Source organism: Hyperoodon ampullatus (assembly GCF_949752795.1).
Source record: "Hyperoodon ampullatus genome assembly, chromosome: 15".
Taxonomy (NCBI): Eukaryota; Metazoa; Chordata; class Mammalia; order Artiodactyla; family Ziphiidae; genus Hyperoodon; species Hyperoodon ampullatus.
The window spans coordinates 14,016,566-14,035,939 of NC_136928.1; the positions used below are offsets into that span (position 1 = coordinate 14,016,566).

Consider the following 19,374-nt stretch of genomic DNA (forward strand, 5'->3'; position numbering starts at 1 on the left):
TGTCCCCTGCATTGGCAGGCGGACTCTCAACCACTGCACCACCAGGGAAGCCCCTGTTATCCCATTTTAAAGATAAGCGTCTCTAATGTAAGCGTTAGGAGAGCAAAGACCTCTATTTTGTTCATTGTTACACCCCCAGCACATAGTGTCTGTCACACAGTAGGTGCCCAGTAAATGCTGCATGTTGAATGAATAAATAAAGCTCAGGGAGACTTAACGACTTATCCAAGCTAGTATTTTAGCTCCTCTCTCTTCCCTCCTCAGTATCTTTCCCAAACACCTTTCTCTTCATCCCTAATTCTTAGTTTAAACTGTTTCATGTCTCACTTTTAACAGCCATCTTTGTCTTTAGTCCTTCTTCCAATCTCTTGCCCACGTGACACCTGATCATCTTCCTGAAGTGCAGATCAGATCATGCCTTTCCCTTCATTTTTAGGGAATACCTTTAGAGATAAAGCTCACATGGGCTGCGTTCTGCTCACCTCTTTTCAATCTCATCTCTTGCTTATTTCTCCCAAGCCTCGTCCTACCACTCATGAGCTACTTGAAGTTCCCTGATCTTGAGCCTCCTTTCTCCACTCCCTTCCTTACCTTTCTACTCCCCTTTTACCTGATTAATTCCAACTCATCCCTCAAGACCTAATTCTAAGCCTTTCTGATCCCCACCCATGCAGTCGAGGTTAGGTGTCCCTCTTGTGTGCTTCCTTGGTATCCTGTGTTTACCTCTATTGCAGTATCTGTTGAACTATATAGTACTTATCCGTCTGATAGATTGTTTCATTGTCCTCCTTGAGGACAGGGAATTGTGTCTCATTTATCTCTGTATCTACTGTGTCTGACATGGAACCTGACATATATCATCATCATCATCATCATCATCATCATCATCATCATCGCCGACTTTTATTGAAAGCCTGCAGACACTGTTGTAAACACTTTGCAAGTTTGTAACTCCTCTCATCTTCATGATGACCTTATGAGGCAGGTTCTATTATTATCTCCACTTTACCAATGAGAAATGGGGAGATTAAAAGAAACCTATCCAAGGTCACTCAATGAGAAGGAGATAGAACCAGAACTTAAACTCAGAGCCCGTGCTCTCATCACTGTACAATAATGCTCAAGCAGCATCTGCTGAATGGATGAATCCAAGATTTCAGTGCAAGTCTCTTGGCCTCAAGTCCAGCACATGCTTCACCAGGTCACATACGTTCCTCAGATATATTAACTCCTCATCACTCTCAGTTCCTCGGTCATATATTCTTTGCTAGATGGTAGAAACTGTTAGTTGCACTTTCCCTTTATTCCCTTTATTTGCCACTTCCAAATATAGGCCAGTTCTATATGTAGAAGTTATATTCATACTCAGTCTGGATCTGTTCTTATACGTTATTGCAGGTGACCCTTGTCAAAGAATTATTTTTTGCAGAACTGGGGCGCTTACTGAAGGAGAGGACGATGACAATTCTGCTGAAGAAGATGAAGAAGAAGAAGAAGAAGAAGAAGAAGATGATGATGATGATGATGATGAAGAGGCCACAAGTGGAGAATACATTGCTGTTGGAGATTTTACAGCTCAGCAAGTCGGAGACCTTACATTTAAGGTAGTAGAAACAGACTGGAAGCTAACCGAAGGATAAATTTTCGTACCTAACATAGTTAGAAAACTCTACCTGTACCCCTGGATTAGATATTCCTGATATTAACTTTTTAAAGACTCAATCTGTTTAAATAAAATAAGTGGTAATTAAGATTTACAAGCGGTAGTCAGGCAAAATTCTGTTATCAAAGTTACCTGGTAGTAAAATGGTAAAAAGAGTAGACGCTCTTCTGTTTTTGAAAATAGTTTTCATGTTGATAATTCTGAATTTAGGGGTAAATTTTAATTTAAAAATTTTTACTTTTATTTTCTTTAAGAAAGGGGAAATTCTCCTTATAATTGAAAAAAACCCTGATGGTTGGTGGATGGCTAAGAATGCCAAAGGAAACAAAGGTCTTATTCCCAGAACGTACTTGGAGGTTAGTCTTTTTTGTTTATTCTTTCCTTTTTCTTCTTCAAGACATTTTTTTCATTTATAAGAAAACACTAAGATGTAGTCTTTGATCAATTGACTAGTGAATGAGTTAAGATATAGAATTTGCCTCAATTTTAGAGGGACAGAACATGGGAAAAATACTGTGTGTTATAGTTCTGGGGACCTGTGAAGTGCTCTTATGTAGCTGAGCCCTAGAATGTTATCCCACAATGAAGATGTTCTGTGGATTAATGTTGATCATAAAAATTAATAGGTATTTATTATTTGTTGTGAGACAAAACCACAGTTAACTTTGTGTTAACTTCCAAAAATATATGATCCTTTACTAAGATGTGGACATACTATATATGCATGTTTATGGCCTATTTCTTTCACATTTCATAATATAGCATGGTCATTTTCTGTGCCAATATATATAGATCAGTGCTGTCCAATAGAAATATAATGCAAACCACAAGTATAATTTAAAATTTTATAGTAACGACACTGAGCTGTCTTGTTTTTCTTCACACCACTTCTAACACCAACTGTGTGTTTCTTTTCTGACACCAAATACATGTTGTTTTTCCACACTGATTCTTTGAAACCAACCAGGTATCCACAATTCAGTTCAGTTCTGACACTAGCTCCTGGAGTTAGCACAGACCTCCACAAGGTAAGGGCTCAGTCCCGCAAGACTGCCCCACTTCAGATGCCAGTCGCAAGTCCCCGGGGCTAGCTGTGCTTCTGAGTGACCGGCTCTAAACTTGGAAGTTCCCACACCTTTCCTCAGGTTCAATAATTTGCTAGAGGGACCCACAGATCTCAGGAAACACCTCACTTTTGCTTCCCAGTTCATTATAAAGGATATAGTTCAGGAACAGCCAAATGGAAGAGGTGCACAGGACAAGGTATTGGGAGAGGGAGGGAGTGGGACCTGGTTCTTCCATGTGCTCCTGGAGCCACCCTGCCAGCACTTCCAGTGATGGCCAACCCAGAAGCTCCCTAAACACTGTCTTTTAGGGGTTTTTTGGAGGTTTCATTACATAGACACGATTGATCGAATCATTGGTCGTCGGTGATTAAATTCAATCTCTAGCTCCTTTTCCCTCCCTGAAGGTGAGGGGGTGAGTGGCACCAAAAGTTTCCACCTTCTAATCACTGGTTCCTCTGGCCACCAGCACCCACCCCTCCCCAAGCCATGACCTCATGAGCATAAACTCAAGTATGTTTGAAAGGGGCTTGTTATGAATAACAAAAGACACTCCCGTCACTCAGGAAATTCTAAGAATTTTAGGAACTCTGTGCCAAGGACTGGGCGTAAAGACCAAAAGTGTATTTTTATTATACCACACACATTTTTTTAAAGTAAACGGAAACAGGTGACATTATTAATTTTTTAAAACATTAATTTGTTTATTTTTGGCTGTGTTGGGTCTTCATTGCTGCGCACAGGCTTTCTTTAGTTGTGGTGAGCGGGGGCTACTCTTCATTGCAGTGTGCGGGCTTCTCATTGCGGTGGCTTCTCTTGTTGCGGAGCACGGGCTCTAGGCGCGCAGGCTCCAGTAGTTGTGGCACACGGGCTCAGTAGTTGTGGCTTGTGGGCTCTAGAGCACAGGCTCAGTAGTTGTGGCGCACGAGCTTAGTTGCTCCGCGGTATGTGGGATCTTCCCGGACCAGGACTTGAACCCGTGTCCCCTGCATTGGCAGGCGGATTCTTAACCACTGCGCCACCAGGGAAGCCCGGTGGCATTATTTTTAATAATTTATTTTATCCAGTATATTAAACATTATCTCATTTCAACATATAATCAATATTTTTAAATCCTTTCTTTTTTTTTAATGCTAAGTCTTCAAATTCTAGTGTGTATTTTACACTTAAATAGCACATCTCAGTTTAGACTGGTCACATTTCAAGTGTCAGTAGGCACAGGTGGTGAGTGCCTGCCCTATTGCCCAGCTCAGTTCTGGGTCATCTGTTTCAATGGTAGCATAGTATTCCAGTCTCATTTAGATGGACATTTAGGTTTCCAACCTATAATAACTATAAATGACATTGCAAGGAAGGTAAGATTAGCTTCCGCTATGAGTTACAGAAGAGCTCCAAAATAGTGGCCTAAATAAGGTAGAAGCATATTTCTCTTGTGTGTGGAGGAAGTGTGGAGATGGGCAATCAAGGAATGGTAAGGCCCTATCTAATATTTTACCCTGTGGGTAGGTGCGAGTGGCTCTTCCTAGAGTTGTTATCTCTTTAGCTTAGGTTGGCTGCTAGATCTTTCGTTATTAACAATTCCAAGCAGTGAAAGAGGAAAGGGGAAGAAGAAGTCAAAAGGCATGAGTTGCCGTCTTTTAAAGGTTTCTTGGAAGTTACACAAAAAGCTTCCAGTTATATCTCCTTGGCCAGAATTTAGTTTCTTGACAACACCTAGCTGCAAGGAGGGCTTGGAAAATGTAGTCTTTTAGCTGATTCATTGCTATATTCAGGGATTCTGTTAGAAAAGAAGACCCTGTGTTGTGATCAGTCTGCACATATACCTTGTAGACTGTCTGGTTATTCCCCTTAAATAAATTCCTAAATGCTCATTGCTGGTGCAAAGGGTTTACACCTTTGTATTTTGATTGAATTTGCCATTTTTCCTTTTAGCAAAGTTATGCCTATTTGGACTCCCATCTCCAGCAGCCGAGAGTGCTTGCTTGTCTACACATTTGCCAGTGATGGTTGTCATCAATCTTTTTGCCATTGTGATAGACCAAAAAAAACCCCAAAAAGCTCATTATTGTTTTTTATTTGCACTTATTGTACTGCTAGTGAGGTTGAGCATGATTTCATTTGCTTTATGACCATTTCTATTTCTTCTTTGTAAATTGCCTTTTCAGTTCATTTTTCTAAGGATTTTTGAAAATTGTATTGATTTATAAGAGTTTTTGTAATATCTTGATAATAAGGATATCAACCCTTAGAAACTTGTGGCAGATATCTTCTTGGTTGACTTTTACCCATGTGTTATTTTTTATGTAGTTCAATCAAAGTTCCATGGTTTTGGTATCATGACTGGAAAGGGCTTTCGAATCTCAAGATTATTTTCTTCGGGGACTTCCCTGGAGGTCCAGTGGTTAAGACTCCACACTTCCACTGCAGGGCGTGCGGGTTTGATCCCTGGTTTGGGAACTAAGATCCACATGCCATGTGGCATGGCCAAAAAAAAGAAAAAAAAAAAGATTATTTTCTTCTAACACTTCTATAGTTCTTTTTGCTTTTTTGTCTTTTCTTCTTCTTTTTTTTCATTTGAATAAGTCCCATCTGGCATTTGTTTTTATTAAACTTGTTCTCTACCTCTGTCATTGTAATTTTTTCATATAGTGACATTATCAACCATGTATTGAAATCTTTTTCCACTGATTTTTTTATATGCCCATCATATACTAAATCCCTATCTACACTTGAGCCTTTCTGAAAGTATGTTTATTGGTTGATTTTTGCATTAGGTAAAAAGTCCTTCATATTTCAATAATTTTTCAGCCCTATAATAAAGAAGAAGGCCAGGAGTCTAGTGAAGAAGGCAGTGAAGAAGACCTAGAGGTAGGGGGTGAAACGGCAGAAGGAACAGAAGTTAAACAAAGGTAAAAAGGTGTGAGGGGACATCAAAGTAGGTTTAGGGAACATTTTGTTTGTTTATTTTTACTATTATAAGTAATTCAAGAATGTCTTGAAATGGAAACAGCTTATAGTTTGGGAGCAGGGCTTTTCATATTACAGTTTGCTTAAGATCATTACAACTTTAACTTGGTGATTATTGTTAGCACATGATATTATGCTTAGTTTCGGGTAGACTCTTTTAGGTTTTCAGAAGTTACAATTATATACTTTGTTCTTTGATTAATGAAATTCCATAATTGAGTGAATAGGCGTAACCTTTCTGTACACTCACCTAGCTACCGTTTCTCCCTAGAACCGATTCTCATTGGAGTGCTGTCCGAAAAGCCGTCTCAGAGGTTGGTATCTCCTGTCTTATTAATGATGTCTCATTTTGTTACCTAATAGCTCTGATAAGAGTTCAGATTCAAAACAGGATGGAAACTTTAAATGAAAGCATTGGATCTTAAGCAGGATACAGAGCATGGAATGCACAGAGCATTAAAATGTATTTCTGGTTTAGTAAGCCTATGCCTGTGAGGGCTTGGAAATGTCTCTCATTGATTCTGCTTGAATTTTCTATCATTTGGGTAAAGAGAGTTGTTAAATTTTGTTAATATTTAAAAATTCCAAAAAGCTCAAATAAGTAAGAAACTTGGGACTTCCCTTGTGGTCCAGTGGTTGAGACTCCACACTTCCAATGTAGGGGGCATGGGTTTGATCCCTGGTCAGGGAACTAAGACATGCCTCAGGGCGCAACCAAAAAAAAAGAAAAAGTAGGAAACTATCAATAATCCTGTCATTTAAAAAGTTGCATAACAAAATGAAAATCCACTCCTTCCATAAGTGATCATCACTAACCATTTAGTAAATATATTCTTTCTGCCTTTTTTACTCTACTTATCACTTACATGGACATGCACGTGTGCGCATACGTGTGTGTGTGTGTGTACATATAGTGTACAAAAAAGCCATTAATTTTTCAGTGCATATCAGTTTATGATATCAGCTGATCTGTGACATGGCCGTACTTTGTGGAGAAGGACAGGCCATTTTGATGGGGGCCATGCAGGAAGCAACAGGTCTGGAGCACAGAGCTCAGCCCCCTGGGCACTGCATGGGGCTTAGGTCCTCAGGAAAGGCCAGGATTCAGCAATGGCGTCTTCTCAGGAATTGGGGGTTAAATTGCTATATTCTTCCGCTAAAGTCTGTACATTTGTATTTGTCTTTCGGGGGTTGTAGTTGCTATAGTGATAAAGAGAGAGTATCCTAGAGGTGAGGAAACATGAATTAAACCAAGCAAATTTTTGTTTTACTCTCTTCAGCAGATTAACACCGTTGACGTATTGACCACGATGGGAGCTATTCCTGCTGGGTTCAGGCCTTCCACCCTCTTCCAGCTTCTGGAGGAAGGTAACAGGTGTCCATCAGCCACCACAGACTTTTAGTTAAGCGGTCACGGTTTACATCTCATTTTTCTGGCACAGCCAAAGCAAGTCATTGAAAAAGATGTAACATCTCACATCTCTTGGACGCTCATCTTTTCCTTCATCTTGCCTGTGAAGGAGGAAGGAGCCCTGATCCTATCAGAGGCCAAGCCCCCTTCCTTTATTTCAAAAACATGACTCTTTGATCAACGCTTTCCTGTGTCTTCAGCCTGCTCTCCCCTGCCCCACTGGCTGATTCCCTCATCAGCAGTCCTAGCAAACCTAAAACCTCCCACCTTTATGGACCAGCTCCCCGCAGCCCTGTCCCATTCTGGATGAAGCCTCCCTTTCTCTGCTTTTCCTCACAGTGAGACTTTTCCAAAGAGTTTTCCCTATTCGCTGCTTCTGTTTCCTTATTCATTCTTGGATTGCCCTGTACTTGGCAACATTTGTTCATAAGCTCATTTTAAAGAGGAATAATGCTGTGGGGAGGCTCCCCTGTATACCCTGAGCTGCTGAGTCATCTGTGGAGGGGCTGCTTTGAGGCGTCTCTGTCGGGAAGCTCTTCTCAGCCCTCGCTGAACACCCAGCTCCTTCTCATGCTTTGTTTTATTTTTTTATTATAAATCTCTCTTTATTTATTTATTTATCTATTTATTATTATTATTCTTTTGGGCTGTGCTGCGCAGCTTGCGGGACCTTAGTTCCCCCACCAGGGATCAAACCCGGGCCCTCGTGGAGTCCTAACCACTGGACCGCCAGGGAATTCCCCGCTTCTCATGCTTTGGGTCTCAGGGTACCTTCCCAGAGACACCTTCCATGTAGGCCCCCCTACTCCCATTCACTTGAGCACCTTTTTTTTTTTTTTTTTCCGCGGTACGCGGGCCTCTCACTGTTGTGGCCTCTCCCGTTGCGGAGCACAGGCTCCGGACGCACAGGCTCAGCGGCCATGGCTCACGGGCCCAGCTGCTCCGCGGCATGTGGGATCTTCTCGGACCGGGGCACGAACCCGTGTCCCCTGCATCGGCAGGCGGACCCTCAACCACTGCGCCACCAGGGAAGCCCACTTGAGCACCTTTATAAGTCTAAGTCAGCTTATAATTATTTTGTCTTTTGTCTACTTATTTTTCATAACTCTTTCCCCCACTGAAGTGTAAGCTAATGAGGGCAGGGGCCATATTTCTCTGATTCACGTTTATGTTTCCAGCTCCCAGCATAGCACCTGGCAGAGTAGGAACTCAAAAATGAGTTCTTGGGTGAGTAAATGATTTTGTAATAGGTATTCGTCATCACACAAGTATGGAAGAACAGTATTAAAATGCTCTTGTGTTAAGAAGTAAAATTAATGATTATATACTTTTTCTAAAATATCTAAAAAGTGTTCACAGATTTTCTGCATTTTACAAAAATATCTGAATGGATCATCTTCATCCTGGGGCATGTTACTGGCCTAAAAGCCTTTAAGATCTTTCCTGAAGCCACTTTAAGATCAGCTCTCATGTGCTTCTATCCTTACGTTTCCTGCTGTTGCTCTTATCTCTGTTGGTATGTCTGTCTTAGGAAGCAAGTTGCTAGTAAACAGCTTGGCATTTTCGACGTCTGTTTCCTAAGTCTGTACCATAACATCATGAATTTGGGGTTTTGAATTTCATTCGTTCTTTGTAAGAAAATAAAGGAACACTTATTTTTGCAGGGAATCAATTTCGAGCAAGTTACTTCTTACAACCAGAACTCACTACTTCACAACTGGCCTTCAGAGATCTAATGTGGGATGCTAAAACGGGCTCTGTAAGTATGGTTACTGTTAGTAAAATTATAAATTTTCCAGATTTTGTCATGGTTGCAAATATACAGGTAACGTAAATTGATTAATGCGTTATAAAAAAACAAAAAACAATTGTCTCTGTATTGTAATTTTGAAACACTTAGCGACAGTTTCATAGCTGAGACAAAACTAGGGTCTGTTACCTTGACTTTATCTTGTTTCTCTTCTCCACTGCTCTCTTCTCCCATTGTTACAAAGGAAATAATACTAGGTATCAGTCTTAATCATTCGTTGCCTCAATTTTTTCATCTGTAAAAAGGGAAAAATAGTAATAATACTTCCGACATAGGGTTATTATGAGAATTGCACTGAATGTGTGAAGGGCTTAGAACAGTGCCTGACCCATGATGATAACTTAGTAAATGTTAGCCAGTATCATCATTATTAGTGGTAGTAGTAATATTATTTTAATTAAATAGGAATGAGGAACTTGGCAGTACCTTCTGATTATATTTTGTGGGGAGCGTGGAGTGAAGGATTACTGGTCTCCCCCTTATTTGAAGTAGGAAATGCTCTCGACGTTTAATTCTCCTCTTCTCCTCCTTAGAAGGTATAAAGTGCATTTGAGCCCCTCACTCCCCTGCCTGTTTACCTTCTGCTTTTTCTCCCTTGCTCCCCCAGAGCCTCAGGGAAGAATAAGAGAACCCAGTGTGGTCAGGTTTTGTGGGGAGGGGTGGTGCAGAATTATCGTGCTCTTTTCCTTCTCAACCCGAGCAGTGCCTGGAATCTTTTTTAGCATTAAATATCTCCTATTGCAAGTTTACAAATATGTTATATTTGGTGTGTGTAGTATACTAGTACTGAATAAATAGCATTTAATTTTGTGAACTTGTACCCAGAGAGCTCAATTGTCAGCTCTCATTTCTTAAGTTGAAAAGGTGACAAACTGTTAAACATTGTCTGATTTTTTTCAGTGATATGTTATTTAAATGGAAAGGCCCAGGACCATAAAGCAGAATGTTAAGAAGTGAAGATGTTCTTAAATAAAAAAAAACTAGGGCTTCCCTGGTGGCGCAGTGGTTGAGAGTCCACCTGCCGATGCAGGGGACACAGGTTCATGCCCCGGTCCGGGAGGATCCCACATGCCGCGGAGCGGCTGGGCCCGTGAGCCATGGCCGCTGAGCCTGCGCGTCCGGAGCCTGTTCTCCGCAACGGGAGAGGCCACAGCAGTGAGAGGCCCGTGTACCGCAGAAAAGAAAAGAAAAAAAAAAAACAAAAAAAACTAGAATGCCAGTTTTTTTAATTGACATTCTGAATTATCTTGTGAAGTAGAACTGAATAACTACATCCAATGGTCAGTGCGTTCTCTCTGTCAAAACATCTTGATAAGAAGCCAGGGAACAATGTAGATAAATGCTTGGAATTGAAACAAGGAGGAGCTAGCTGGATAATATTAACGCCAGGTGTCACAGGTCTCTATGCTGTGGTGACCTTCTATGGGGACCTGCCTTATGTAAGAAGGAGCTGTAAGAACGAACCTGGAATACAGTTGATTCCATGGTCAGGTCATTCTTCTTCCCTGATTGTACTGACTGTTCTTTTCATCACAATTTTTGTGTATTTAAGAAAAAAATGCAAAATTTTAAAAAAGATTTATTTATTATTTATTTATTTTTGAAGGTGTCAGATTTTAGTTGTGGCATGCGGGAGGTTCGTTGCGGCACTCAGGCCTCTCTCTAGTTGTGGCGTGCGGGTTTTCTCTTCTCTAGTTGTGGCATGCGGGGTCCAGAGCACGTGGGCTCTGTAGTTTGTGGCCCGCGGGCTCTCTTGTTGAGGTGCGCAAGCTCAGTAGTTGTGGCACACGGGCTTAGTTGCCCTGCGGCATGTGGGATCTTAGTTCCCTGACCAGGGATCAAACCCACGTCCCCTGCATTGTAAGGTGGATTCTTTACCGCTGGACCACCAGGGAAGTCCCAAAAGCAAATATTTTAAATATAAATATTTATGAAAATTTTAACTGAAGTTTTGGGTTAAACTAAACAGACTATTGAAACTTTTCTTGTGTGTGTATGTTGTGTGCAAAATTTATTCTTTTGTTCTTTTTTATTCTATATGCATTTTCTTAAGCATTTACAAAAGGTGCTTTGAAAATGAATTTGTCTTATAAGTCATAAAAGTAAACCTTCCAGGGCTTCCCTGGTGGCACGGTGGTTGAGAGTCCGCCTGCCGATTCAGGGGGCACGGGTTCGTGCCCCGGTCCAGGAAGATCCCACATGCCACGGAGCGGCTGGGCTCGTGGGCCATGGCCACTGGGCCTGCGCGTCCAGAGCTTGTGCTCCGCAACGGGAGAGGCCATAACAGTGAGAGGCCTGCGTACCGCAAAAAAAAAAAAAAAAGTAAACCTTCCTCGTAACTAATTTTTCTCTCAGATTAGGTCAAGACCAAGTCGTGTTTCCTTGATTCTGACCCTCTGGAGCTGTAAGATGATTCCTCTTCCAGGAGTGAGCATCCAGGTTCTGAGCAGACACGTGCGCTTCTGTCTGTTTGACGGCAATAAGGTGAGCTTGCTGAGGAGTTAAACCAGTTCCCATGATATGTTAATGCCACATATTAACCGCATACTGCACAGGGTCTGTCTGTCTCTTTCTCCCTCTCAACCTCTCTCTCTCTCCGTGTGTGTGTACATAAGTATCTATATAAAATAATGTGCGGTAGAGTGCAAACTACATGTGTTCTGATGACACAGACTTAACTCCTGGCTCTTTCAGTTGCTAAGTGTGTGATATTTATACATCACAGTTAACGCCTCTGAGCCTTAGATTTTTCACTTACAAAAAGGTACTGATGCCTATCTTCTAGTATTGTATACAGTTCAGGTTTGAAGGTTAGAGTATTGCATTTTTGACAGGTGTACACACCTGTATAACCAACATCCCAGTCAACATATGGAGCATTACCATCACCTGACAAAGTTGCCTTGTGTCCTTTTCCATTCTGTTCCTCTCTGATTCCTAAGAGAATATTTTTTACCCAGTACCAAAAAATTTGAATAACTCTTAATTAATTGATTTATGAGATACAGATGAAACAGTGCTTGTATGGAACTTTATGACTTTAATTGCGTACACTAGACAAGAAGGTTTTTAAATCAGTGATCTAAGCTCGAACTCAAGAGCCTAGAAAAGGAAGAGTGAGTCAACCCCCAAGGAAGTAGAATGGAGGAAATAATAAAGAGGAGAAATTAATGAAATAGGAAATAAGAGAAAACCAGAAAAGGCAAAGTTTATTCTTTGAAAAGATTAATAAAATTGAGAGATGCCTAGTAAGACTGATCAAGAAATTTTAAAAGAGAGAAAGAAAGAAAACAAATGATTGTTGCCGAAACTCTGCCTCTGTTCACCGGTGCCAAATAGAAACACGGAAACAGAGTTCTGGGTGAAGTAGAAAAGAAGAGCTTTATTGCTTTGCCAGGCAAAAGGGGCCACAGTAGGCTAATGCCCTCAGAACTGTGTGCTCCACCCTGGAGCAGGTAATGAAGAGTGTTAGAGCGCTCAAGGAGCAGAACGTGATCGGCTCATGGACATTCTCCTGATTGGCTGGTGGTGAGGTCATTGGGAGTCAACGTCATCAACCTTCTGGTTCCAACCAGTCTGGGGTCTGCGCGCCTGTGGGCAGCACACAGTTAAGTTCTCCCACCTGGAGGGGGTTTCAGTATCTGCAAAACAGCTCACAGAACATGGCTCAGAATATTATCTATAGCCCTTGAGGAAGAACTAAAGGTCCTTGACTTTGTTTAATGGCTAAAGTATTATTATTTTGTCTTGCTTGACTGTTTTCCTTTCTTTCTGCATTTTTTCACTTCTCTGATTAAATTTATGCTTTGAGTAAAGTTTTTCTACAGACAAAAGGCAGGCGGAGGACAGGGGTGGGGCTCTTTTCTGGGAAGGCCTCATAGGGTCCTGCTTGGTTACATGGTCACCATCTGACATGAAAATGGAGACCTCAGCACAGATCCTGCACACATTAAAGGGATAAGCAGGGGATATTGTAAACAACTTTATGGCAGTAAATTTGATGACATCAATAAACAGATAAATTCTTTGAAAACCATAACTTAATGAAACTGACACAAGAAGAAATAGAACAATTTGAATGACCCCTGTTAAAGAAATTGAAACAGTAATTAAAAATCTTCCAGTAAAGAAAACTCCAGACCCAGCTGGTTTCACTGGTGGATTCCTCCAAACAATTTAAGGAAGAAATAAAACCAATAGTACACAAACTTCCAAAGAATAGATAAAGAGGAAATGCTTCCCATGTCATTTCATGAGGCCAGGAAAAACATGATACCAAAATGTGACGAGACATTACAAAAAAGAAAAATTACAAGACCAGTATTCCTCATGAATATATAAACTAAAATCCTAAACAAAATATTAGCAAATTGAATCTAGCCATGTATAAAAAAGGACAATATATCATGACTAATTGGGCTTTATTCCAGGAATTCAAATGTACACACCTGTGTAACCAATATTTAACATTTGAAAATAGATTATTGTAATTTGCCATATTAACAGAACTAAAGAAGAAAAATCACCTGATCATCTCAATAGACGCGGAAAAAGCAGTTGACAAATTTTAACACCCATTTATGATTTTTAAAAAGTTCTTAACAAACTAAGAACAGAAGGGAACTTCAAATTGGTAAAGGGCAACAAGAGAAAACTAAAGCGCAGCTACTAGCATCATCATACTTAATGTGAAATATTGCATACTTTTCCCCTATGGTCAGGAACGTTTCAAGGATATCCAAGAAACAAAAAGATAACTCAGGTTTTTTTAATTGACAAAAGACTTGAACAGGCACTTAAAGAAAGAAAATATGGGGACTTCCCTGGTGGCACAGTGGTTAAGAATCCGCCTGCCAACGCAGGGGACATGGGTTCAAGCCCTGGTCCGGGAAGATCCCACATGTGTCGGAGCAACTAAGCCTGTGTGCCACAACTACTGAGCCTGCGCTCTAGAGCCCGCGAGCCACAGCTAATGAGCCTGTACGCCACAACTACTGAAGCGTGTGTGCCTAGAGCCCGTGCTCTGCAACAAGAGAAGCCACCGCAATGAGAAGCCCACGCACTGCAACGAAGAGTAGCTCCTGCTCGCCATAACTAGAGAAAGCCCGCGTGCAGCAACAAAGACCCAGTGCAGCCAAAAATTAATTAATTAATTAATTTTTTTTAAGTATAGTACAAATGTTTAAAAAAAAAAAGAAAGAAAATATGACAAACCAATGGGCCTATAAAAAGATACACAACATATAATAAGCCATCCAGGAAATGCAAATTAAAACCAGAATGAGAAAGAGCCAACCATAGGCTATGCTTAAGAAACCACCTTAAACATAATAATATAGGCAGGTTAGAAGTAGAAGGATGGAAAAAGATACACCATTCAAAACATATTAATATCAGACAAAGTATACTTCAGAAGAAGGAAAATTACCGGGAATAAGGTGATACATTACATGATAAAATGGACAATTCACCAAGAAGATGTAACAATCTTAAATGTGTATACACCTAACATCAGAGCTTCAAAATACATGCAGTAAAAATGGATAGAACTGAAAGGAGAAATGGGCAAAGCCACAATCATAATTGGAGACTTTAATACTTCTCTCTACAGTACTGTAGAACAAGTAGACAGAAAATTAGTAAGAATATAAGAGAACAGAATAACACCATGAACAAACTGGATCTAATTAACATTTGTACAACAGTTCACCCCCAAAGAGGAAAGTACGCATTCTTTTTAGTGCGTATGGAACATTCAGCAAAATAGATGGTCCTGAGCAGATTTAGAAGAATTGAAATCATACAGTGTACGGTCTTTGATCACATGTGATTGAATTAGAAATCAGAAACAGAAAGATAACTGGAAAAATCCTTACTTAGAAATTAAACAACAGATTTCTCAAGAATCAATGGTTTAAAAGAAAATTTCAAGGGAAATTGGGAAATTAGGAAATATTTTGAACTGAGCAAAAAGATGAAAATGCAGCATAATATTTGTGGGATGTTAGCGAAAGCATTGCTTAGAGGGAAATTTGTAGCACCAGAAAAGAATTCTGTTATGGGGAGGGGGAAGGGTAAGTTGTGACAAAGTGAGAGAGTGGCATGAACATATATACACTACCAAACGTAAAACAGATAGCTAGTGGGAAGCAGCTGCATGGCACAGGGAGATCAGCTCGGTGCTTTGTGACCACCTGGAGGGGTGGGATAGGGAGTGTGGGAGGGAGGGAGACACAGAGGGAAGAGATATGGAAACATATGTATATGTATAGCTGATTCACTTTGTTATAAAGCAGAAACTAACACACCATTATAAAGCAATTATACTCCAGTAAAGATGTTAAAAAAAAAAAAAAGAATTCTCAGTTCCATAGTCTACCTCCTGAGGGGGTGATGCTTGCCTTGAGATTTTTTTTTTTATTTTTATTTTTTTTTTTTTTAGTTTCTGCTTTATAACAAAGTGAATCAGTTATACATATACATCTGTTCCCATATCCCTTCCCTCTTGCGTCTCCCTCCCTATCCCACCCCTCCAAGATTTGAGGGGTGAACACGCCGTAAGGAGATGAAGAGAAAAGGGGACAAGGGGAGTGTGTACCTGGCTGAAGGAGCAGCACAGGCCAGGGCCCTGGCACGAAAGGACTCGGGAAGGGGAGCCAAGGGGGCTGAGTGGGGGCAGCCAGAGGAGGTGTAGGACGGGATGGAGCAGGAGATACAGCGTAAGACGTTGTGAGTCATGATGTAGGGAGTTTCGTCTTTACCCTAAAAGCGGGGAAAGTCATTGGAGGTAGGACATGACTTAGACCTACGTTTGGGGATGATTTCTGGCTCCTCTCTGGAGATGGATTGAAGGCGGGCGGGGGTCAGAGGGATCTGAGTAGATCACTTGGGGGCTATGTCACAGAGTGGTGGTCAAAGGGCAGCAAGTGTCGCCTCAAGAAAACGAAATCTGGAGCCATTTTGCCTGGAATTAACCCTGGCTCCGCCAGCTGGGTGTGGGACGCTGACCAAATGACTCGACCTTGCTCTCTGTCTCATATGCATCCCTTAGGGTCGATGTGAGGACTAAATGAGTTAATGTAAGTGAAGCACTTAGACCAATACATGGAACATCAAAAGTTGACCAGATGAGAGATGACAATGGTAACTTAGATGAGGGAAGTGGAGATGAGAGCTGTGGCCGGAGGGATATTGAGGAGGCAAAACCCAACACAGTTTGGTTGGTGGTGGGTTGGATGTGGCAGGTGACAGAGAGTGGGACGCCAAGCATGACACTAGGTTTTTGACTTCCACATCTGGGTGGATGGTGGTGACGTGCAGTGAGATAGAGAACACTGATAGATATCTTTCCTGCTGCTGAGTGTACTTCTAACTCGCAGCATGAGGAAGGTGCCTTTCTTTCATCTGCACTGGGGGTAAATAAATGAACTTGTGTTACTGTAAGGATCTTTCCTTCTACATGCTCTACACAAGATCACTGCCAAAAACGAGCCAGTAGGCGTCGCCAGTGACCAAGAAAGGATGAATTGCCTTCTTTTTCCCAGATCTGGTTCCACACTTTTTGCTGTACCTCTCGCTATTCTCATACATGACAACATAAAACAAAGATTAGAATTTTATTTTGAATAATATATCAAAATAGTAGAAGTTCTTTTATATAAAAATAATAGAAGTTAGTTTATGAAACAAATTTATGCCAAATTTTCCAAGTTGAGGAGTTAGAGAACATATTTAATAGTTACATACTCATGCTATTTACTTAAGAGTACTTTTTTTTTTTTTTGCGGTACGCGGGCCTCTCACTGTTGTGGCCTCTCCCGTTGCGGAGCACAGGCTCTGGACACGCAGGCTCAGCGGCCATGGCTCACAGGCCCAGCCGCTCCGTGGCATGTGGGATCTTCCCGGACCCGGGGCACGAACCCTGCATCAGCAGGCGGACTCCCAACCACTGCACCACCAGGGAAGCCCAAGAATACTTCTTTAATAAGCCTAAGCCAAGTTACAAATAAAAAGCATTATTACTAGAACTAGTTAATGAGACACTACTTCCAATAATGACTGAGTAAGCTCCTCTCCAAATAACTTGCCCAGTGATGAGAACTGTAAAATTTTGGGTAATATATGAAAAGCAACTCTCTCAGGGCTCTGAAAAGCATCCCAAAGCAGGCAGGTCCTGGAGGGGCATCTTTAACTCTTGAGTCTGCTGTTTTATTTCTTCTCTTTGTTCGCTCTTTTTCATTCCTCTGTTTTATTTTTTTCTGTCTTCCTATGTGTTACCTGAACATTTTTTAGAACTCCATTCTGAATTGTCTGCCGTGCTGTTGAGCGGATCTCTTTGTATAGCTTTTGGTATGACTTTATACCTACATAACTTCCCACAGATGGCTAGTGTCAACATTCCAGTTGAAGTGACATGTAGAAACCTTACCTCCCTTTAAACCTCTTTACCCGCCCTGCTTTCTAATTGTCTTAAATATCTCCTCTACATACATTGAGAACCACATCACACAGTGTTATAATTTTCCTTCAACCGCCAAGCATAATTTAGAAAACTTAAGAGAAACCTCTCATATTTACCCTTGTTTTTACTCTTTCCACTGTTCTTCCTTCCTTCCTGATATTCAGAGATTTCTTTTATCATGTTTTTCTATTTAGAGAACTTCCTTTAACCATTCTTTTAGGGTAGGTCTGCAGGCTACAAATTCTCTTAGTTTGTCTTTATCTGAGAATGCCTGTTTCCCCTTTATTCCTGAGGGATATTTTCACTAGCCATACAATTCTAGGTTGGCAATTCTTTTCTTTAAGCACTCAAAAAATATCGTTCCATTTCCTTCTGGCCTCTGTCTGATGAGAATTGGTTTTTCCCTATGGGTGAATCTAGGTGTTGTTTGTCTCTCACTGCTTTCAAGATATCATGTTTAGTTTTTAGAAGTTTATGTACTTTGTCATGGACTTCTTGGGTTTAATCTGTTTAGGGTTTTCTCAGCTTTTCAAACCATAGGTTTATGTCTTTTGCCAAATTTGGGGATTTTTCAGCCATTATTTTCTCAAATACTTTTCCAGCTCCAAACTTCCCTCTCCTCTGGGACTCCGATGACATGAATGTTAGTTAGATCTTTTGTTATAATCCCACAGGTTCCTGAGGCTCTGATCATTTTTTCCTGTCTATTCTATCTCAGTTGTTCAGACTGCATAGTTTCTGTTTTCCTGTCTTCAAGTTCACTGATTCTTTGCTCTCTTTTCTATTCTGTGGTTGAGTCTATTCAGTGACTTGTGTAGGTATGCGTGTGTGTCTGTTTTTAATCTTGGTTATTGTATTTTCCAGTTCTAGAATTTCCATTAGGGTCTCCTTTATCTTTCATTTTTTTGTTGAGATGTCCTTATTTCTTTCTTGAGACTTTGTATTTCTTTCTATGTTTTAAATTTCTTTTAAGCATCTCCATAGTTGTTTATTGAAACATTTTTAGATGGCTGCTTTAAAATGCTTGTCAAATAATTCCAATATCTGTGTCATCTCAGTATTGGTATCTTTTGGTACCAATCTCATTCAAGTTGAGATTTTCCTGGTACTTGGTATAATGAATGATTTTTTTCTTTTTTTTATTGTATCCTGGACATTTTGAGTGTTGGGAGTCTCTGGATCTTAATAAGTCTAACTTCTATTTTAGCAGGCCTCTGACACTATTACTGCTAGGTGAGAATGGAAGTCCAGATTCCCCACTTGGCCTCTGCCCACACCCCTGGGGGTAGATGTGCCTCCTTACTTTTGGGCCCTAATGGAAGTTCAGGCTCCTCTCTAGGCCTCCAGAGACAGCACTCACTGTGTCATTCCTCAGGACCTATGACCCCTAGTCAGCCCACTTTCCTGTCTCCATTCTGGACATTACAAGAAGATAAAAAATAAGGTTACTGAATTTCATTGTGTTAAATTTTCGATCAAAAAAAGAACTGTGAACAAATGATGAACTCTAGCTAATGATATGCATGCTAATGTATTTAGAGGAAAGTTTACTTATGTCTGCAAGTTTGCAGTGTATCAAAAAATTATACACTGCAATTGATGGATGAATTGATGGATGGACAGAAGATATATGTGGTAAAGCAAGTATAGTAAAATATTGATGGCAGAATCTAGGTGATGAGCTTATGGGTGTTCACTATAAGTTTCTTTTAACTTGTCTGATATAGTTGACACATTTCATAATTAACCACCATTGTGTGTTTCATCCTTAAAAATTGATTGAAAACCCTTAAGAACTCAGTAAGAAATAATACATCAAGTAATCGTATTAGTTTTGCCGATAATAAAAGAAATAGAAAACAAGTGTAAATCTCACATTTAGACTCTTATCTTAGAACATTACAATCTTCCAGTTTGTTTATTCTTTTCCTTTTACATGTATTTTATACCACAATCTGACTTTTACTGGAATTAGCAATATTTGTTAAATTAGTAACT

The 19,374-nt window shown here is 40.5% G+C and overlaps 1 protein-coding gene across 1 annotated transcript in view; it reads left to right on the top strand.

The window, feature by feature from the left end:
• The window catches only part of NPHP1 (nephrocystin 1), a 59,324-nt gene that overhangs the window by 15,993 nt on the left and 23,957 nt on the right, over window positions 1–19,374 (top strand). Inside the window, 7 exon segments of the mRNA XM_079720771.1 lie at window positions 1,430–1,604; window positions 1,918–2,019; window positions 5,536–5,636; window positions 5,966–6,008; window positions 6,975–7,062; window positions 8,770–8,864; window positions 11,271–11,399. Of these exon segments, the coding sequence (XP_079576897.1) occupies window positions 1,430–1,604; window positions 1,918–2,019; window positions 5,536–5,636; window positions 5,966–6,008; window positions 6,975–7,062; window positions 8,770–8,864; window positions 11,271–11,399 (733 nt within the window).